We start from the raw sequence: 22,999 nt of genomic DNA on the forward strand, positions 1-22,999 counted from the left end.
TAGACTGGAGGACAAGAAGCATAATCTTTGAAAACCTAAGATAATCAACCTGTTAAAAATTCAACCAAACTATCAAGTGAAAGGGTGAAATATGATGCAGTTACAATTTATTAAGGAATAAATGCACCAGGCAATGTTCTAAATGATTGACATGTACCAACTTATTTAATGCTCATGGTTCCCTGCAAAATATAGGTACTAGTACTATTATTTTCCCCATTTTGCAAATGGAAAATGATGCAGAGTGACTGAATGATCAGCCCAAGGTATAAGCTAATATGCAGCAGAATCAAGATTGTAACACACTGTGGTCTGTCTCCAAAACCCAAACTCAGGACTACATTTTTTCAGAAGCTAGAACTCAGAAAATGACCACCATTTCATGCTTTCTCAGGTTTTTACTTGAGGTTGTCCTCAGGCAAAATGAAAGAGTAAGCTGAAAAAGACAACATGAGATCCAGAAAACGATGGATCTACTCTAGGAAAGCAGACAAGATACACCTAAAGATAACAGCTGAACAGTCAGCCCAGAGGACACCCTGCCAAGGTCACTGCAGAAAACCCAAAGGAACAAAAGAGAGAAATCACAGAAAGGGGTTAAAAAAAAAAAAAAAAAAAAACTTCTTTTTTTTTTTTTTTGGTAGTACTGGAGATTGAACCCAGGGGCTCTCTACCACTGAGCTATATCCCAAGCTCCACCTCTCTTTTGAGACAGGGTCTCACTATTGCAATCCTCCTGCCTTAGCCCCCTGAGTAGCTGGGTTAACAAGCAAGCAGCACTGCACCCAGCTTGCACAAATGCTACAAAACAAAAGGCTGTATAAGAAAGGAAATATAACAGAAAACTTGGCTCTATACTACAAAGTCCTAATGATAAACTAGTGATTATTCATATGACTAAACACAATGTTTTAGGACAGGTGGGTGGGGAAGTAAAGGTTTAAGAGCTAAATCTTCATTTACTATAGTAAAAGTCAGTAAATGATGCCTAAATAGTTAATTCTATTCCAAAACAAACTGGAAAAGAGGAAGTTTACTTAGGGGTGGTATTGAGCTAGTGTATGTGTATTTTTGGGGGGTGTGGGGGGTACTGGGGATTGAACCCAGAGGTTCTTTACCACTGAATTACATCCCAGCCATTTTTATTTTCAGACAGGATCTTGCTAAGCTGCTGAGGCTAGACTCAAACTTGTGATCCTCCTGCCTCAGCCTTCCAAGTTGCTGGGATTACAGGTATGCACTACCATGTCCAGCTGAGTTACTAGAAATTCCTGTTACTTAGAGAAAATAACATTCAAGTTAGGCCTTAAGTAGTACAGATAAAAAATTAAAAGGGGATAGTTTGGGTATGTAGCTTTGTGGTACAGCACCCCTGGGTTCAAGTCCCAATACCACACACAAAAAAAGCATAGATGGACTTAAGGAGATGGCATTCTAGTGAAGGTATTAAAATAAGCAAAGGCAAACTATCAAAGAAAGAAGAAACATTTATAGAAACCAGAAATATTAACAACAAAACAGTGGGTTGAAGGGCAGTTGCTTGCCTATCCTAGTTAAATACAGGCAGCTCCAAGAAATGAAAAGTGTATTTTTAGTACCTTTTAAAAAAAAAAAAAAAAAGGCAATTTAATAGGAACATCAAAACTTCTAAGTAAGTTGCTCAATAATAAAAAGAAAAACCATCGTAGTTTTACTTTTGATTGAGACAATTTATTTCAGCTCTTGAACACTAGAGAATTTTTACTTTACCTGACCCGTGGGTAGTGGTTGATCTAGCATCTCAACATCCAGGTGCTTAGGAAGGTTATATAATCTGCAGAGTTCACATATCAACCACTTCAATTGCTGACGAAGCTACAAAACACATTTCAGTAAATAAGCATTGTGTTACAGAGTCCTTAGAAGACATGAACAATGCTACAACTACTGTAATCAATCCAGAAGGAAATGAAAAAGGTTGTTACTGCCCAACTGCAGCCTATGGAGAGAATATAGACTAAAATATTTTAAGGGCTGCTAGTGTAAAAATGTTACCATAAAAACAAAAACAAAAAGAGCAGCTACAGCTTGGGTATGATAACTGATCCCTAGTAGAATGACATCAACAAAAAGGCAGAGGAAGGGAGTTCCAGACCTTGCCAATTTTTTAATTGCTAACTTTTCTCAGAAATTTACAACTTCAGACAAGAGAAAATTAATGCATTAATAAGGCCACAAAAAACGGGTGGTGCTTATATATCAATTTGGGAAATTATATATACCACTCATGTTCATTTAAAAGTACAGAAGCAAATGTGATCTAGTAGACTGAGCGCTGGAATATAGATGATCTTGGATACAGTATCTAACTTTCTGGGTTTCAATCTCCCCGTGTATACAACAAAGCAATCAAAACTTTCTCAGAATGGTAAAAAGATTAAATGAAACTTTCTGTGAAAACACTTGATGTTTAATAGGCTCTTAAGTGCCTGTCAGGGAGGAAAAAAAAATCACTAGGAAAATTGCTAAGAATAGCTCCTTAAATTTCCATTTTTAAATCCAAGTTATTTGGTAAGCACATTTACTTTAATCAAGTAAGCAAGTTAAACTATGTGCACAAACATGTTTTTCATTGTTTAAATTTTTTTTTTTTTTTCCCCAACATTTAACAACTGCAATTGAAGAATGGTAAATACCTGGCAGACTCAAAAGGGAGCTGAAACAACAACTTACTTCACTTGGTCAGGACTAGTTCCCTGGGTGTGTCTGACCAAGACATGAAGGGGAAGAAACAGGTTTATAAAAGACTAAGAAAGCAGACACAGGATTAGAATGGGTTAAACCAAGAGAAGAATATGCCTTTCCACAGTGGACAGAGAAGCAAGTGGAAATGAGGAAGGCTAAACACTAAATTAGGATATCAAATAAAAATCCTTATGCTTAAAAGGAAGCAACAGTCCCTGGATTTGTTATCTGTATAATAAGCTCTATTTTATATTAAGTACACAATGAAGATGAGGCAGGGTGATCAGGACACAGCCCTGGACACTCATACTCCAGCAGAGGAGGAGCTATTGGAGCACTGTGGTACAGGCAGCAGGATGGTGGAGTCTGATAAAGCAACAAGAAAAACATGGTAGTACTCCTTTTAGGAATTTCTTGACCCCACTCCCACCCCACCCCTTAAGCCCCCAAAAAAGTGAGGGATAAGGGAAGAAACTAAGATCATAGGGAAGGATTTAAGAAATTCAGAAGGCCAACTGACAGGTCTTTGAAGCTTATTAATTTGGGGGTTTAGGGATCAGAGACATAAAAAAAAAAAAAAAAAAAAGCTCTAAGATACTCCCAGGTTCAGGTATAGGTGTCCAGTTTCATTATTTCATTTTGTCCCAATCACAATCACAATGAGAATTAAGAAAAAAATGACAGGGTTGTATAGTACTAGGTAATAGGTGAGTGTAAACTGAGATGTGATCATTTTAAAAACTCGTGGCACATCTGAGATTCCCTGGATATATATGATACATATGTATGGATTTAAAACTCTGGAAATAATTTTTAGCTAGAGATACAGATGTATAAATCCTTAGACTATAGGTCATGACTTGAATAATGACAATAGAAGAGATTACTCAGAGAAAGCACAAAATGAAAAGAGAAGAGACATATCAAGGAAGAATAGCTCAGAGAGGATCAAAGAAGGAAATAAGAGGTAAAAATAGGAGACAGTGATCTGATGGACGTCCCCATTAGATTATCAATTCTCAGAGAACAAAGACATGCTTTGTCTTTTTATACCCACCACTTATCACAAAGTCTTGCATACAAGCCAATCAGTATTTTTAAAAAATATTTTTCTGTGTTCTATCAAGTTTCCTATATTCATCAGGGCGGGGGGGGGGGGGGGGGGAGTATGGATAAACCAGCATACAGAATTATTTTTTAAAAACACTGTATAAAAAAGGGACTGGATATATATTCTGTTCCTTGCATATTCACTTAAAATATCTTAGAAATTTCATATACTCTTACAGAAAGACTGGCTGCATTCTTTTTTAACTCAACAGAATATTCTATTATACAACTATACACAAAATTTTTATTTAACCAACTATTGGTGACACTAAGTAATAAATGCTTATTGAATGGAAGAATATTTCAACAAGGGAATAATCAACAGTATCAAAATGCTACAGAGGGGGCAATTTGGAGACTAAAAATGAAGCCATGAGATTAGACAACTAGAAGACAAATCTTAGTGAAATAATGAAGGCAGAATCCAGATTTGAGTTCAGTGAATTAAAAGTGGAAAAAATACAGCTTATTCTCTCTAGAAACTAGGCAGAAGCTATAAAATAGAGTGAAAGGCAAGTTGTTTTTTTTCCTTCATGTAAATGTTTGATTTTTAAAATAAAATCTGGCCCAATTTTATATCCTGTTTCATTAAACTGTATGAGCATTTTTGATGGAACATTTTAGACACTGAAAAATAGCTGCAATCCACTCCTGCTATTATAGAAGTGGTATTCTCGTTCTTCAAAGGCAACTTCCTAAAAGGTGGTGGCATTAACAGGTTGTATCACCTTCTGTGCCAGAGATGTAAACATGTGTTATTTTAATTTTTACCTCTTACCTTTCATGGCTCTCCATACCCACCTTAATTCTTAAAATATTTTCGAACTGACATTCTTCTGTTCTTAAGAATAGATGTGTTTAAACCAGCTATCACTTATTTTGGCAAAAATTTGAGTTAAAGACATATTCCCAAATGGTCAGTTCTCTCAAAACTATATATAATATTTATTGATTTAAAATTCACCTTTTAAATTCTCATCTGCATGACTATTTCTAAACTTCTGACTCACCCAGAACCAGTACACAATATTTAATTTTATTTAATATTTGAATGGGCAGGTTATCTTATTTCCTTTTTACATTTTTATTTTTTATTGTTTGCTCTTTTTTTGGGGGGGGGGGGCGGTTTACTGGAGATTGAACTCAGGGGCACTTGACCAGCCCTACTTTGTAGTTATTTAGAGACACAATCTCACTCAGTTCCTTAGCACCTCACTTTTGCAGAGGCTGGCTTTGAACTCATGATCCCAGCTTATTTGCTCTTCATAACCTTTAGAGTCATTCTGTGAAGTTCCAAAAATAAATCTGTTGGGATTTTTACTGGTATTACATTAGATTTATAAAATAATATGAAGTAATGGGGGTAACCAACATATTTACAACATAGGAGCCTGCCCATTCAGGCAAACAGTAGCCAAGTTTTTATTTCACTCAGCAAAATTTTTGAGTTTTACTGGTAACAAGCCCTGCACATCTAAGTTTATTCCTAAATGTTTTAATTTTTGTTGTAATTACCAGTAAAATAGTATTATGTTTGCTATCTGATAACAAATTTGGGGATGCTACTGATTTTTATAAAATAGATTTTAACCAATCATCTTTAAAAAAATTTTTTCAGTTGATTCCTTTAGATATTTTCTGGTAAACAATAACATCACCTGCAAACAATGATGGGTACTTTTCCATACATGGAAAAGTGACATCATGGGAAAAATACAATGATAATGTCTAAAAAGAAAACTAAAGAATATGACCTTAATTATTTAAACATATGTATAAGGGTGTATGTATTTTACTAGCAGAGGGAAAAAAACCTGGCAGAAAATAGTCATCATATCATTATTGGTCATGTTAGATAAAGAAATTAAGGAAGATTTTAATATTCTTGTTTTTGCTTGACTATATTTTACTAGTTTTCTCACAATGAACACTTAGGAGTTCATAATCAAAGAATAAAATTTTTTTTGATTTTTATAAAATGAAGATACATTTCTTTACACAGTAGTTCTCTCTTGTCCCCAGTTTTGCTTTCTGCAGTTCAAGTGACTTGGATCAAAAAGGTCCCAAAATGCTTAATGGAAAATTTCAGAAGTAAACAACTCAAAAGTTTTAAATAATTTTTATTACAGTATATTGCTACAATTGTTTCATTTCATTATTTGTTATTAATCTTACTGTACCTAACTTATAAATTAAACCTTAGGTATGTATACAATAAAACACAGTATATGTAGGGTTCACTACTGTCCACAGATCTGTGTGTCCACTGAGGGTCTCAGAACATATCACCCACTGATAAGGGGGGGACTGCTAGTTATTAAAAAAAGAAAGAAAAGAAACAACAACAACAACAAAAAAAAAACCTTTCTATTTGAATATCTTTGGCTTTTACTGCAGGCTATTGATCCTTGACAGAAAAAGCAATTCCTTAACACTAGTATTTGCATCATTCTATCATTATCCCTTCACATCTGCATTAGTATTTTTCCTTTTTTCTACTCCCCACATTAGCTAGTCTATCAAAAATGCTTATTTGGTTTAACAGTTAGGATGCAGGGAAAAGAAGCTTCTAATTCCTAATCTAAAGAAGGCTATCCCTGTGGCAAAAAAAGAAAGAAACCAGGTAGTAAATACAACTTGAAGAATTTAAAAATTAAAAGCTGAAAGAAAAAAACAAAAAACAAAAAGAATCCACACCCAGGTCTTTGACTCCTGTTAAAATTAGCAATCATGTTTTTATATCACATTACCTCTTAACACGTAAGTTCTATATGTACCATTAATGAGAAAAAAAGAAAGTACGTTGGTTTATTTTCTCACCGAATTGTTGTTCTTAGTATCTTCTAGACGTTCCAGAACCGATGTCAGAGTTGGGTCATCGGAGTCCACAAACCATATTGGTGAAGAAGATGGGTAAGATTCCTGTTATAGAAATACCTATGTAAAACACATTCACAAAGAGACTAACCCAGATATGCATTAAATCTTATCACCAAATGGCAAAATGTCAAGCAAAATGTATACAGGGAGGATAAGTAACACATTTAAATCCATGTTGGGATAATCAAATTTCCTTTTATGGAATTTAAAAAGCAAAGTTTTATAGTTCAATCTTGCCCAGTCCGTGCCACATAATTCATATGTCTAAAAATAAGACAGAAGTACTTTACCCAGCAAGCAGCATGACTTAAAACAAGTGAATACACTGTAAAACTTACAATTTTTCAAAAGCAAAAACAAAAGGTAAAGGACCAAGGAAATAGGTTTCCCTCCTTTACACAGAAAGGTCTATTCTGGCCTGGATTCTCCAGCTTTCATCTTTTTCAAGGGCTTTAATACCTAGAATCATAATAAAACTCTCAAAGAATAACAAAAAAAAGTTAAAACAATCTCAGAGTGCAGTCTATAGATTTAAACTGCACTACTTTTGCCTTTTAATAGAAGTCTACATTTTTAAACTTCATCTAGAAGAGATCTAATTCTGAATTCCTAAAGCAAAGCCAAGGATTACATGTCTCTAAATCCTTGCAAAATACTTTAAAAAAAAAAATCAGTTTTTCAAGATCTTCTACTCATTCCTGACTTCCGATTTGTGTTAATTACAGAAGTCACATTGAGATTCCCTCCCCACTAAAAAACAGATCTAAAATTTATCCCATTTTGCCTTTTTCCTAATAATTTTCCATTCCTTTTCAAACTAACACAGAATGTTATTTCTAAAGGAACAAATTTATTAAATGAAGTTAAGATTATTTCTTGAATATAGCAGATGTCAGAAGGCAGAACAAACAGCAAAACAGCTGCCACAGTTTACAGTCAGCTTTCAATCGCCACAGGAGGTGGGCTTTTGAGATAGTCATTCTCCTTGTATAGCCATGGTCTGTTCACAGACAATGTTCTTGAGCTCTCTAGTAGGCAGCCTCTAAGATGGCCCCAATAATCCTGACCTCTAGGTATTCATACTCTTGTAAAATTCCCTCCCCTGGATTTAGTGGCTCACTTCCACCAAGCAAAATACAGCAAAAATTATAATAAGATGTCACTTCTGAAACTGGGTTACAAAAAGACAACATCTATCTTGCTGATCTCTCGTGCTCTTTCCATTGATTTTCAGTTGATGAAAACCAACTGCCGTGTGGTGAGCTATCCTATGGAAAGGCTCATATTAGCAAGGAAGTGAAAAAAGGTTTTTGACCAATAACCAGCAGTTAAACCGAGGCACTCAAATTAGTCCAACACTATGAGAAGATGGATCCTGCCATAAAGTGCATGAGTGAGCCTGGAGGTGGATTCTCTACCTGTCCAGCCTTAGATGACTGGCCTCTGCCAACAACTTCACTGCCCCATGAAAGACCCTGAGATAGTAAGTCCAAGGTAAGCTGTGCACAGATCCCTAACTCACAGAAACTGAGATAACATTTATTGTTTTTAAACTGCTAAGTTTTTTTGTTACAAAACAGTATCTATTGCTAATTCAAATACCACGAATTTCTAATATTCCATTCTATCACAAACTACAATTTAAAACAATTTTGCAGTTTGAAAGAACCATTGCTTTGAGAACTATAAGCTCAATTATAACATAGCTGAAACCACATAAACTGAGGATTTTTAAAAGTATTTTATCAAAAGTTCTTTAAAAAAAAAAAAAACTACTGAAACAGGACATGATTAATGGTACTTGTACACCTGTTTGGTAATAGTTTATTTTTGTATTCTCATTTCTTTCTGTGTCCCAAATCTCTTTATAGGATAAAAGATAAACTATCTTTAGAATTAATCCTGTTTTAAAGAAAACCACTTGAGCATTGCCTTTTCTTCTCCAAATTCTTCTCACTTGGGAACATGCCATAAATTTTTACTGTTTTCTATTTACTTTAGCCTTTGAAAAACAAAGCAAAGCTAGACAGAATTTCAATGTACAGGCTGGGGCTGTAACTCAGTGGTGGAGAACTTGCTTAGCACGTGTGAGACACTGGGTTCAATTCTCAGAACCACATAAAAATGAATAAAACTGGTGCAACCACTATGGAAATCGGTATGGAGATTTCTCAGAAAAGTTGGAAGGGAACCACCATTTGTTCCAGCTATCCCACGCCTCAGTTTATACCAAAAGGACTTAATCAGCACACTACAGTGGCATAGTCTCGTCATTGTTTATAGCAGCTCAATTTACAACAGCTAAACTATGGAACCAACCTAGATGCCCTTCAACAGATGAATGGATAAAGAAAATGTGGTACATATATACAAGGGAATATTACTCAGCCTCAAAGAAAAATGAAATTATGGCATTTGCAGGTAAAAGAATAGAGTTGGAGAATATCATGCTAAGCAAAATAAGCCAATTCCAAAAAACCAAAGGCCTAATGTTTTCTTTGATAAGGGGAAGCTGATCTTTGGGGGTGAAGAAACTTTGGATTGTGCAGAGGGGAGCAAGATGAGGGGTAGGGCGGTGGGGATGGGAAGGATGGTAGAATGAGACAGACATTATTACCCTATATATAAGTATGATTACACTACTGGTGTGACTCAGCCAAAGGAATAAGTTATGCTCCATTTGTGTACAATGTGTCAAAATGCATTCTACTGTCATGTATAACCAATTAGAACAAATAAAGGCATTGTGTCCATCTACAATTAAAAGAAAAAAATTTTTAAGAACTTCAATGTATAGATTAGTATTTGTCTAAAAAACTTCTGCATGAGAAAAACAAATACGGGTTGTTGCTCTGGACAGATTCCTCGAAACCATATTAAAGAAAACTGAAAAACTCTTAACTGAGCTCAGTTACTAAGACCTTTTTTTAACCCTGTATGTGAGATAGGATATATAACAGATCTGTTCACCGATTTCAATGGTTCTCAAAGTGGGGCGCTCAGACCCCACTAGATCTAAATTTTTTTTTTTTTTTTTTTTTTACAAGAATACAATGTTGGGTTGGGGAGATAGCTCAGTCGGTAGAGTGCTTGCCTTACAAGCACAAGGCCCTGGGTTCAATCCCCAGAACCGCAAAAAAAAAAAAAAAAAAAAGGAAAAAAAAGATATATGTTAATTACCATTTTTACTATATTGATATTTGCATAAAAGTACAAATACAGTGGTGGGTAAAACTACTGGTACCTTAGTACAAATAAAGGCAATGACACTGGACTACTAATAGTCATGCAAATATTGATCCTTAAGTATGTTGTTTTAATATGCAAGTAATGAAATAGGAAATATACATGAGCACTCCTAAAGAACAAGAGAAAAAGTACTTGTATGACTGACATGTGAAGTGAACTAACCTTAACATTAATGAAATACTATTTTTACTTGAAAGGATGGATGACTGACAAACAATTGTTATGCCAACTTGGGTTTCTGGCAGACATTTTCTCAAAAAAGAGAGAACCTGTCATTTCAAGGAAAACAAAGAACAGTATATATTGACAAAAATAAAATTCAAGTTTTCAGGCAAAAATTCAATTTTGAAACACTTGGGAGGCTATCAGGCTTGCAGTAGTTCATACAAAAGTACTGTGGTAGACTCATGGTGATATCATATAAATGAACATGACCTTTTGACATATAATGAAATGTCTCAACAAACAGAAGGCCTCAATGAACCAATCATTTCCAGTGGCCAATAAATGTAATATGAAATAGAAGACCCATTCAAAATTCAAGAAAGACCAGGGCTGGGGAGATAGCTCAGTTGGTAAAGTGCTTGCCTTGCAAGCACAGGGCCCCGGGTTCGATCCCCCACACCGGAAAATTCAAGAAAGACCAAATTTTTGCAGAGTATCAAAAAAATGTATTCACAATTATCTAAAAATGGCTATTAAAGTATTTCTTTTTCCAACCAGGTATCTATGTGAGCTGAACGCTGTATTTTAACCAAAACAAAAACCACACCACAATCTGAATACAGAAGCAAATGACAGCAGACAAAGAAGGTGGCGTGGTGGGGAGACCCGGCTATTATTCTAAAATTTTTAGGTTTAGAAAATGTTTTTTCTATAAAAACATTTAACATGTAATAAGTTTAATGTTTTAAATATGTCTGTTTAAATGTCTTTTTTTTTTTTTTTTTTTTTTTTGCGGTGCCGGGGATCGAACCCAGGGCCTTGTGCTTGCAAGGAAAGCACTCTACCAACTGAGCTGTCTCCCCAGCCCTGTCTGTTTAAATTTCTAACGATAAATATCAAGAGATATAACTGGCAAACAAAAAGTTCCTTAGGCCAGTCACAGTGGTTCAAGCCTGTCACTCCAGCAACTTGAGGCTGAAGGATGAGGCCAGCTTCTATAACTTAGCAAGACCCTATTTCAAGATAAAAAAATAAAGGACCAGGCAAGTTGCTTAGTAGTAGAGCACCCCTGGGTTCAATCCCCAGTACAGGAAGAAAAAAAAAAAAAAATCCTTGGGCCATCAATACATTTTTTTAAAGCAGGAGGGTATTCTTACCCCCAAAACTTTGAGAATTGTTGCCTTCCCATTTCCCCTTTTCCACTTCTCCCTATTCCCCCAGAACGTGTGTGTTCCTTTCTTCACCAATCTGGTTCCACTGCAGCTGCTTTTGCTACCTGCCTCCCTTGACACAAAACCTAAATAAAAGACTCTAAGAACCCACCCCGTTCTCAGTGATGAACTGTCAGGTGGGTGAAGCCAGAAAAATCTGAGACTAGACTTCTCTCCAGACTAGATTACACTTCTCTCTTTCTATAAGACCTGGAGTCACAGGAACAATTTTGGCCAGTCTAAGGTAGCCAGCATTCATCTTGCCAAACTGGGAGAAAACATGGAGCCACATGGCTTCCTGGAGGGCTGTTGGTAACAATACTTTTGCCATGACTGTGAGAAACTCATTTCATTGCACACTTGATAACATTTTTATCAATCTGATAAATAAATGCTAGTACCTGGAAAGGGAAAAAAAAAAAAAACTTCTATAGTGTGTGATGTACAATATAATTTGTTCTATCTCCAGAAACCAATTCAGCAATAAGAACTGAAAGACACCATTTTAAGGAACATTTCAAAGACATTACCTATATGCACAAGGATCTAAGATCTAGGTGTTGATGTTCAAAGAATTACTTAAAATGGGAGAGGGAGGGAAAGCAGCAGCCACCTCTATATCCAGTATTAGGAGAATGGCTGACTAGATGGTTTGTCATAAAACACAGTAATTAAACACATTACAGAGGCATAAGCTATGACATACCTACAATACTGCTGAATGAAAAAAATTACAAAACAATCTGACATTTTTCAAAGGGAGAGGGAACATATATAAACAAAAAAGATGACCAAGGTTTATTCAGTATAATATTTACAAGACAATCTACTTTGAAAGGCATGTGAAATGGTGACAAATACTTAAACCTATGCATTAATATTTTCAATCTCATATAAATCAAACTTTCCAATTTTCATAATGTTTGTAATTTTTACAAGTTTATGTTGTATTTTTTTACAAGCTGTGCACCTATCTTGCAAAGATAGTTTTCTAGTTATTCCTCTTTAAAATGACCTGTGATGTGCCAGTTTTTAAGCATTACATGGTGCTCAAAAATCTCAGGCAGTTTTTCCTGCTGCAAATGTTTAAGTGCTTTCACCAGTAATGAAAATCTGAAAGACAAATACAAGTCTCTAATTATTCAGGACCTTTGTCTCTCCTCCATTCTATTAGTTTTATAGTGATGTTAAGGCTTGTAAAAATGAAACTGTCTCTGTCACCATAAAGTTTACCATAGTGGACATACTTTACACAAGTTCATCACTACTACCATCACCACCATAAAACTGTCCTAATCTGTCTGGGCTAACACAACTCAAGGTTAATCAAGCTGATCTCTTACCTGTAATTATTTTAGCAGTCTTTTTGTCTTATTCTGAAATGACATTTTTCTACATAAACCAATTACAGACCAACAACATGTCTACCTCAAGCACCAGCCAGCAAAGTTAACCACCAGAATGCTCAGTTTTGGGCATCTTTCCAAATGGACACAGCTATCTGCAGGAATTTTGTAATTTTTTGAAAACTGATGAACATACTTCTTGAAGGTTCAAAGACACAATAGTGTTATGAGACACATTACTTTCACATTTTGCTGTTCAATAAATGTGGAATGGAGCATAAAATAAACTGACAGAATGACAATACCTTAAAAAAATTCTAAGTGATCTGACAAAATATCAAATGTGTGTATGTAGTTTCCTGTTAATCATTTTACAAGTAAACAACTAAGTAACCCTGAGCCCAAAAAAGCATAGTAAAAATGCTAATAGTTGAAGAAAAATGCATACATGCCCATGTGATTTTTTAAAAAAATGCTTAAATATTCAAAGACAGGAAGCAAATTACAGTTACTCAGAACACCATTTTAAGCGGAATGAGGCAGAGAAAACAATGGTGCTGAAAAGGATTTGAACCACCTAAGCTACAGAAACCCAGTGAATGGATTCCACGGTTCTTCTGACTAGGCACTGTCTTTCAGAAAGATCTTTGGAAGATAATCACAGACTGCTGTTACAAAGGCCTTGGGGGAAAAGTTCTGTTTTATTACTCTCCACTAATGCTTTGCATTTGGTAGTAAGTATTTCAATTCAATTTTCCACCCCTCAACTAGCTAACACTTACCTAATACTTCCTTCTCTTGGGTCTGAGTTTAGCCAAAACAAGAACTACAAGGATGACAACAACCACCACCAAAAAAACAACAACAACAAAAAAAAAAAAAAAAAAAACAAAAAAAAAAACACACACACAAGTTACTAAGGGATACACCACTCATGAAAGGGAAACGTAAATCTTTTCTTCTTATATCCCTATCTTCCTAGGAAAGGCACAAAAATAGGGATAGAGGAGGATAGATAACCACTACGAATTTGGCCCTACATTATAGAAACTGATCAGATAAATTAAAACAATGATTCTGGACTGAAAGTACCATGTAAGAGCTTAACAAGACAGTTCTGATAATTGCAAACATTCTCCCAGAGTTCAATTTGGAAATGTAACCTGTCCCTGGAGCATAAACCAAAGAAAAGATCTTAGGTTCCTCAGTCAAGATTTATTCATTATTTCCTTTGTACAACTTGTGATGGACTACTTTTTAATCATTGTATAAACCAGAAAAACAGGGACAAGGGTTGTGGCTCAGTGGTAGAACACTTGCCTAGCACGTGTGAGGCAATGAGTTTGATTCACAGCACCACATATAAATAAATGAATAAAATAAAGGTCCATTAATAGCTAAAAAAGAAAAATTTTAAATGAAAAGGTTAACAACATTGCCTTACTTCCAACAAAAAGGTGTCATAATAAAGCAATTTCAAATTAAATGTTATTCAGTCACAAATGACACCATCACTTTCATATTTGTACAGTATAACTGCCAAAGAGATTTCTTCTAGGATAAAAAGTATTATCTACTTTATAAAGAAACACAGTAAAAGAAGTGATTTGCTAAAGGTCCTAAATACTAAGTAAAGACTAAACCTTTCTCTCTGAGGTTTACATATTCCAATTTAGTATCTTGCTGTTGAAGGAAAGGCTTTTTGGTAATGATGAATAAAAATTTAATTAGCTAAACAAACAAAAATGCTCCACCAAAACAGCCTGGTAAATAGCCACTTGGGAGAAAAAATAATGCTATACAAATAATATAAAAATGAAGTTTCATTTGTTTATCAGTTAATTTAACTTCCGGGGCAGATTTTTTTTTTTTTTTTTTTTACTCTTAAACAACAAATCCCTACCAAGAGTTCCCAGATGCAAAGTCCATAAAGGGAGTAATGGAGTTGCCAGCTTATGCTAAATACTTCAAACGGACTAAAAGAAAGCTATATACTAGTTCCAAATAAGGCTGCACAGGTTATTAAAACAAGCTGCTTTGCTTTATAGATGTGATCACAGCAACTGGACATTAGCACTGACTGGTAATTTGACTTATTTTCTGAAAATGGAAAAATAATACTTAAGTATGTATAGCAGACAATCTTTCATAAATTCACAGAAAACAATAAGATAGATGCCATGTAGTTGAAAAAAGTACTCTTTTCCCTTCATATTCAAATCAGGACAAATTTTAAAAAAGAAAAAAAAGCTCAATTACCTTGGCCTAGAGAGTAGAACATCTACTGTTTTTTGTTTTTGTTTTTTTTTTACTTCCCTCCGTCTTTCATATGTAGTCAAATTACAGATTTCATCAAGCCCTTAGTAAGCTTTTAAATATTTAAGACATTATCCATGAAACCTTCTTGATGTTATTTCTGCATTTTTGACAAACTCTTAGCAGTTAATTTTGTTCCAACAGAATATACCTAGAACGGTGGTCATACAATCAATAAAACAAATTTCTACAAAGAAGATAAAACGCACAATTATAGAACATTCTGCCTGCCAAATTAAAAAAAAAAAATTTAAGGACTTAAAACACTACAAACTATAAGAATATTTAAAAAAATAAAATAAAATAAAATAAAATAAAGAAGGGAGAAAGGAGAAAATGTCACCATACACTGAACATGATCCAGAAGAGCAGTCCAACATGGAAGAACAGATTGGGGTTGGGTAAGAGGTAGGAGTCAGGGACACATTTCACATGCAAAAAAGTTACACAGAAGTCTGAGGAAAAAAAAGAGCACAGTATCTTTAGAGAATAACAGGATCCAATATGCATGTTTTGTAAAGAAACAACTAGTGAGATACCATTCACAACTACTACAAAAACTGCATGAGGATGTCTTGGTAAACATGGAAAAGATAGTGCAAGGCATATAGAAGAGTTGTCTAAAAGGGAAACAAGGATGGGTCAAACTTTTTTTTTTTTTTTTTTTTTTTTTGCGGTGCTGGGGATTGAACCCAGGGCCTTGTGCTTGCAAGGCAAGCACTCTACCAACTAAGCTATATCCCCAGCCTATAACTCTTTTTTTAAATGAGTTACAATTTTTCACAGAATAACAAATCACAAACACAGTAGAGAGGTCCTGGCACTTGAAATTCATCTCCATTTCTTCTTTGCTCTTTTCCTTCTAAGCAAATAGCATCAACATAAACAATTTTATCAAAACATCCATGTTTAAAGAATCTTTTAGGGCCAGGGAGATAGCTCAGCTGGTAGAGTGCTCGCCTCACAAGCACAAGGCCCTGAGTTCGATCCCCGGTACCGCAAAAAAATAAAATAAAAAACCTTTTAGATTCTTTAAAAGAGGAAGTGATGTGTCTGGAATCTGCTTTGAAATAATACAAGATGAGGTACAGATGAAATAAGACTGGGTAAAAGTTTATCAATGTTGAGGCTGGGTACATGGTCTCTCTACAACGTTCAAGTATTGTATGTTTGTCCCACTCATATTGAGCATCCATAATAATTATCTTCTGATAATGTGAAATTTACTAGCAGCTCGACCTTAATCATTTCTGCCAACACTAGTACTCAGTCCTCACCAAACTCTCCTTTCTGAATGTGTCTAATTCACTTCTGACTCCACTCCCATGACTACTGCCTAGTCTAGGTCATTACTCATTATCTGTCTGTAACAGATTTCTATCAGCCTCCAATATGGTTCTCAATGGGGCGCTACTGGCATTTTAGGAGGGATAATTCTTCCATGTGGCAGACCGCCTGAACATTACAAAACATTTGGCATCCCTGTACACCTGGCAGTAAATGCCAGCACAGAACCACAACACCATCCACACTGAGATAGTCAAAACCATACATGTATTTCCTGCAGTGCCACCCACTATTGAGACCACTTCTAGTCCTGGATGGCAGATACATCCCAGTTTACCTAACTTAGTAGCTCCCCACAGCACAGAGTTTGGTTTCCAATTATTTAAATCAGTCCTACCTTTTCCTGGCCACACCCCAACTTCTACCAAAATAATCACCCTCCAAGGTATCCAGGCCAGTCTCCATACCAATACCTACTCTATGCTCACTTCTTTCTGTTCCCCAGATTTGGAAAATCTTCCTCACCAGCCTAAATCCTGGACTTCTCAAGTCTGAGCATAAATTGTCCCTTACTAAGCAAACCACACACTTTCTCCTGTTTGGGTGGAGTTTCCTCTGTCTGGAATGTTCTTCCCTTAGCCTTCCAAAATTGTACTCACCTGTGGAAGTTCAACTCCTCAAAAGTTTGCTCTGAGGCTACCTCCCCCAATTCCAAAGTTGTTGCTCTCTTTGGCTTTCATAACATCACAGGTGTCACACTGGGTTATATAAAACTCTCCCCAGAGATCTTGAGTTCTCAAAGCAGGGGCTGCTTCGTCCAGTTTTGAAACCCCAGTGCCCGCAATAGAACACACAAGACATTAGTGAATGGTCTCCTCACTACAGCACTAAATTGTAGAGTTCTGTTTTGGAGGTGTGGGGGATACTGTACCCACCTTCTCCCCAGAGTCTCGAAACTAGTGTAACCTCAATAACTTCAAGGCAAACTCCCACCAAGCTGTAGCCATTTGAGTACACCCACTGACTTTAACCAAAAGGAGTTAAAGACTTAGGTTTTAACCACCCTGCCTCCTATTACAAGAAAGTATTTTCTGCATTTGGACCAATACCCTAAAATCCATTCCACAATGAGGAGCTTCAGGATACACTTTTATGAAGAGAGTTATTTAATACTTCATTATTTTACCAAGTTTCGGGTTTCTAATGAGCTTTCCGCTTAAATGAAAAGAGTGAGCTTTTTTTAAAGTGTCTTTTCAGCGTTATAACAGAACATGATCTTCTGGGTAGTCAACCTGGGCAGGATCTCCTTTTCCCTACCAATAATTTTCGGGCTCAGGCGCAGGAGAGGCTAAGTAAACACAGCCGTCACACCACCTGCCGCATCCAGGCACAATGCGCCTCTCGGAAACACGTTAGCGCGGAGCGAGGTCGCGGGGAAAGGATACTTCCCAACAGTACTAGAGGCTGCGTCCTAAACTTTTTTCCTTCAGTGAATCCGTTTCAATTCGTCCTTAAACACCAACTTAAAAATTTTCTGTTGAGCAAGCAGGGACGAGGGAAACCTGACGGAAGAATGAGTCGCTAAAACTTCAGGGCCGTTCTCTTTCCCCACCTGGGCTCAAACAACAGCGGGAGCCGACCCGCCGCGCCGCGGTTCCCGGAGCAGGCCGGCTGCGGGCGGCCATGGCGACCCGGCGAGGGCAGGGGCCGCCGTGGTCTCCACCCCGGGGCGCGGCGACGGGGGCCGTGAGGGGCCAACAGCCCCGAAGCCATCCCCGCGCCCGGAGCTGGAGAGACGCGCCCGCCGCCTCCTTCCAGCCAAGCCCGGAGCCGTCCCAGCGGGGCCTGGGCCGGGCCACTCGCCGGGGAAAGGGGCGGACCCGCCCCGCCCGGGGAGCCGGGGCCTCTCGGGGCAGACTCCCCTTTGTCCGGGGACTCCGGCGCCCCCTGTCCGCCCTCTCCTGGCCCCGCGGGGCAGCGGCCGGGCTCCTCACCGTGATGTTGCAGTGGAGTGTGAGCGGCGGCTGCGGTGAGTGCGGGCTACCCGGCGGCGCCGGAGGCGGTACCAGGAACTGGCAGTGCAGTTCGTCCAGCTTCCAGCTGACGATGCGGAATCGCTCGTGGTTCTTGTCGAAGATGGACGCCAGGAACTTCAGCTCGGTCTTGAGCCCTGACACGGACATCTTCCCCTCATCTCCGGCGGGAGGGGTGCGGAAGGGGAGCTGGGCCCGGAGCCGCCGTCACGGCCGCGACCGCCCCGCGGGGCCGGCCCGGGCCGCGCTCTTGCGGCTCCGCCTCTCCCCGCCGCCGCGACCCGCGTCGGAGCGCGGCTGGAAAATGGCGAGGGGCGCGAGGCCTCAGCGGGCAGCTGTACGGCAGCCCGAGCGGCTGCTCCCTTTGTAACCGACTCCAGCGGCAGGAGGCGGCGGCCCCGTGGCTTAAAAGGGCAACAGCGTCGCCGCCCCCGCTACCGCCTGGGAAAGGGCTGCCCCCACCCCGCCCCCATCGCCCTGCGCGCCCCCGTTCCGGCGCGTGCCCGCGGCCAGTGCGCGCGCGCCCGGCCGCCCCCTCCTCGCCAGGACCCAGCCCCCTTCCGCCGAGCCCATCTGCTCCGCGACTAGCACCCGCGGACCAGAGGATTGAGGCCAGGTGGCTCCCTGGCTCGGCACACCACGAGGTGCCGGAGACCCCCGCGCTCCCCGGCCTGGGGCCAGACACGTGCGCGGCCTATTGCACCGGCCACGTCGGCGCAGTAGCAGAGGCACGCTGGCCCCAGGGGGCTGCTTACCGGCTTGGCCCTCAGCTAACCACTCACTCACTTGCCCTCGGTGATAGACAAAGGTGCACGCAGTTTAGTTTCATCTCGACTATTCTAAATTTGGTCCGCACCACAACTTCGATAGGCTAAGGTCTAAGGACCTTCTCGCTGAATATGCTGCTTTCTCCTTTGCTCTCAGCTCATTTACCGAAGACGATGATTTGGCCACCGCCAGCTGCTCCCTCCTATCTCCCATGATTTCATCCTTGCCCTTAAACACCACCGGTACTCACTCTGGCATTTATTGGTATCTTCTTCCCCTCCCCCATCCGGTCTTAAGTCTCTATGTCTCCTTGAGTTCTTTGCCCTGTTTCCCAGATAACTCTTCAACCCGTCAGAGGTTCCTAACCATCCAACCTAAAATAGCCACCCATTCTATATCACATCACCCTATCCAAATTTATTGCTCCGCACCAATCACTATCTGGTATTTTCCTGTTTATTTCTCCTTTGTCTCTGCCCGACACACAGAGGCCATCTGAAATCTCCAGCACTGAGCACAATCCCTGGCACATTCTAGGTGCTCCAAAAGTAGTTGAAGAACTGCAGTTCGAAGGAATACAAGATAATTGGGAAGGCAGTGTGTGCAGTACAATGTGCACTAGAGGCAGGACCAGCCTCAGAGGTGTGTGACCCATGTAATTACACGGGACTTCTAACTTAGAAGGACCCAGTGCTTAATTTAGTACTCTGCTGCCACCATCTTGAAATTCTTAAATTTTCAACAAAGGGCCCTGCATTTTTTACACTGATCTCGATAAGAGGTACCCTCCAGTGCCTAAATGCCTCTTGCTTCATGATCTACAGGAGGTCCTTGGTCTACTGATCCCCTTAAATGACAAAATACAGAACAACACAGGGAGATGTTAAGTTCACTGAGTAAGAAACATTTTTAAAATTTTTATTTTCAGTCCTCCTGAGTATTACAACATGTTACAGTGCTTCTCAGTCTTTAGAGGTTCACAAACCCCTTTGAGAATCTAATTAAAGCTATGATCCATCTTTCCAGAAAAATACTTCTGCATGTAAAATTTGCAGAGATTCCAGTACTAGACACTGGGATCGGGAGGAGAAGATGTTCCAGTCCTGAGCTCTAAGCAAGAAATAATTTACATGGTGTATTGGCATTAGCACCGGGTTAAACACAGTTGTGACTTGTCACTGTATTTTCCTTCAGTCCCCCACACTCAGGACCCTAACAGATATGGCAGTCATAGACAAGGATCTGAAGAGAAGGTGAACAACCTGGTCAAAAATAGGACTGAGAAATAAAATGCCCTAAACAAGTTATCTAATCCGTCTAAGCTTTGTTTTACCTCTAAATTGATGGAAGACAATAAAGAGCTTCCTAAATTGCAATTTATTTTAATTGGTTATATCTCAGAACTACGTACAAATATTAATTTCACAATGCTTTTTTGAGAATCTGCAATGTGCTATGCCCTAATAGAGCAAAAAAGATGATTATAGTTCCTCAAGAAGTTTAACAAATAGCAGTTTCCTGGTGCATATAGAAGTTTCCTGGTGCTTTAGACTACAAATAACAGAAAACTGGTTGAAAATGGCTTGAAAAATAAGGAAATATATTACTTCACATGATAGGAAGTTTAGAGGCAAAGCAGGTCCAGGTTTGGTTGATTTGAGCCCTAAAAATATCATCAAGAGCCCAAATTCTGTTTCCTTCATCAGACTAAGAGCAAGCTGACTGTAACTTTTTTGCAGATCATATCCAGACCTAATATCCAGAGGCAAAAAGGATATATTCTTCCACATGTCCGTCCAAGACATGGGAACCTTTCCAAGAATCCTCCCAGCAGATTTCCCTCATGTGTCATTGGCCAGAAATGACAAAGCAAACAAGCAAATAGATGGGATCACTCGTTAGATTTGCAGTCATTTAATATACCATGTGAGGAGAGATTCAAACTACTGAACTACTATCACGGGAGAAAGAAATAAATTCCAGATATTACTTGCATAGAAATATAACTATGTTCAGAGAATGTTCAAGAACCCACTTGGTTATACAGTATAGCAAAGGAGCCAAGAGAGAGAAAGCTGAGATGCCATTTGTGACCTGATTTTTGGAGCCCTAACATACCCTTCCAGGGTCTATGGTTTCATTTGGTGAGGGTCATCACTTTTAAGATTAATCTGGCATTAGTGTACAAAAAGGATTACAGTGGGTTTAAAGAAGTGAAGTAGCCACCAAGAAAAGGCAGGAAACCCAGATTCTAGATCAGCCTAACATCGATTCAGTGGGACAATTTACACCCAGTTGTGAGGTTCTCCAGTGCCAAACAACAAGAGCCTTTGGATCTGTCCAAATCAATAGTGAAGTAAGTGAGTAACTGAAGTAAGGCAATTGACAGTGGAAATAGGACCACACCAATTCAAGTGATATGTCTAAGGTAGAACTGCTGGCTCCTTAAAAGATGATGAGGGAATAGAAGGGGAGAAAGTTTTATTGAAAGTAACACTGAAATTTCTAGAACAGGTAGCTGGAAGGGCTGGTGTGCTAATGGTACTGCAGGTAGAGAATTTGTACCTTAGGCCTGAAGTTTATAAGGATGGGATATATAATGTGTGTCAGCCACACACAGGTGATGGGAAAGCCACAGCCCAGTTGTCATCATTGAGTCAGAGGAGGGATGACAACTTGGGCTGTTAAAGGAACTCTGAAGAAAGACCACCATTGGGAAAGGAGTCATATTAAGAAGTCAAGGGATGACCTGTGTGTCAAATTATTTTGAGAAAGGACTAGAAAGCTGAAGACCAAGAAAAGGTCATGGGCTTTCAGAAGTTAAGAGGTCAATGGTGTTTTAGAGAAAGTCATTGCAATAAAATGGCGGGCATGGGGTCAAAGTGATGTGGAAGTGAAGAAAGTGCACATAGACTATGTTCTTGAGAAGTTTCAGAATGATAAGGCGGAGATATGGAATATCTCCTCCTTTGCAATAGCAAAGCAAAGGGAAGCTTTGGTGTTTGGTGTATTTTTATTTTAGGACAGAGGTGGACATACTGTGAAATAAGCCTCAGGACCCCTTACACAGGTTCCTTCTGAATAAATTTTAACTTTAACTTTTAATTTGGTGTTTATAATTTTTTGTTCTTTTTCTTGACAAGCATTTGCAAGGTTGAGTAAACTTTGTGCCCTACAACCCCTTGATCTACCCCTAAGGAAAGAGCCTTGAATAGATAATAAAAACTGGAAATATGGGCCCTGGGGCTGTAGCCCAGTAGTAGAGCATTTGCCTAGTATGTGTGAGGAACTGGGTTTATCCTCAGCACCACATAAAAATAAATAAAGGCATTCTGTCCATCTACAACTATAAAATTTTTTTTTAAATAAAAAACTGGAGATATGAGTAAGAAGATAAAACATAGAACTATACCCTGGAAGAAGAGATGAAAGAGTTACTCTTGGAAAGAAATCCCTCTTTCTACCTCTTTCTATGCAGGGGGACTGGAAAGCAAATTGGGGAAGACACCAGGAAACAGACTAGAGAGTTGTTGAAAGACCTGGTAAAGAATGATAACCTTGATTTTAGCAAGGCAAAGTAGGGGATTAACAAGACAGATAAATACAAAGAACAAGGGAGTGCGGACAAAATTTATTAAAAACCCTGTTCGTGGAATCTCCCCTAGAAGTACAGGAAGGACCATGAGAAGAGAATGATTGGAGAGTCTGGAAGTCTCCAAGAAGACAGAGCAAGTTCAGGGTGAAAGCAGAAGCCACGATCTACCCAGTTGAAGGACTTCAGACTTCTCAAACTTGAATGTAGAAGAATTTCCAGTGATAGCATATTCCATGCTATTCTGTTCCAACATATCCTTTAAGGCTGTACTCAAATGCCATCTCTTTTTTCACACCTTCTCTCTACCCGTAAATT

General features: G+C 38.7%; 1 protein-coding gene and 1 long non-coding RNA gene across 7 annotated transcripts in view; both read right to left on the reverse strand.

Moving 5' to 3' along the window:
• UBE2Q2 (ubiquitin conjugating enzyme E2 Q2) overlaps window positions 1-22,106 on the reverse strand; it is a 62,537-nt gene extending 40,431 nt beyond the window's left edge. For 2 of the 6 annotated variants that reach the window (XR_013762121.1, XM_079128906.1), the window contains exons 1-3: window positions 18,283-22,096; window positions 6,655-6,756; window positions 1,750-1,854 (exon numbers count right to left, since the gene is read on the reverse strand). Coding sequence is in view for 5 of the 6 variants with exons in the window: in XM_079128906.1 (XP_078985032.1) it covers window positions 1,750-1,854; window positions 6,655-6,756; window positions 18,283-18,471 (396 nt within the window). In the remaining variant the exon portion in view is untranslated. Of the gene's footprint in view, window positions 1-1,749; window positions 1,855-6,654; window positions 6,757-18,282 lie in introns of all 6 variants that reach the window. The other 4 variants (XM_079128908.1, XM_079128907.1, XM_079128904.1 and 1 more) reach the window with 3 other exon arrangements.
• Window positions 15,037-17,892, reverse strand: LOC306654914. The gene is made up of 2 exons (XR_013762126.1): window positions 16,022-17,892; window positions 15,037-15,919 (listed from the first exon to the last, which is right to left on the reverse strand). It is a non-coding gene; the product is annotated as an uncharacterized lncRNA (long non-coding RNA).
• Window positions 22,107-22,999: the final 893 nt, after the last annotated feature.

This window comes from Sciurus vulgaris (genome assembly GCF_902686455.1).
Source record: "Sciurus vulgaris genome assembly, chromosome: 2".
Taxonomy (NCBI): Eukaryota; Metazoa; Chordata; class Mammalia; order Rodentia; family Sciuridae; genus Sciurus; species Sciurus vulgaris.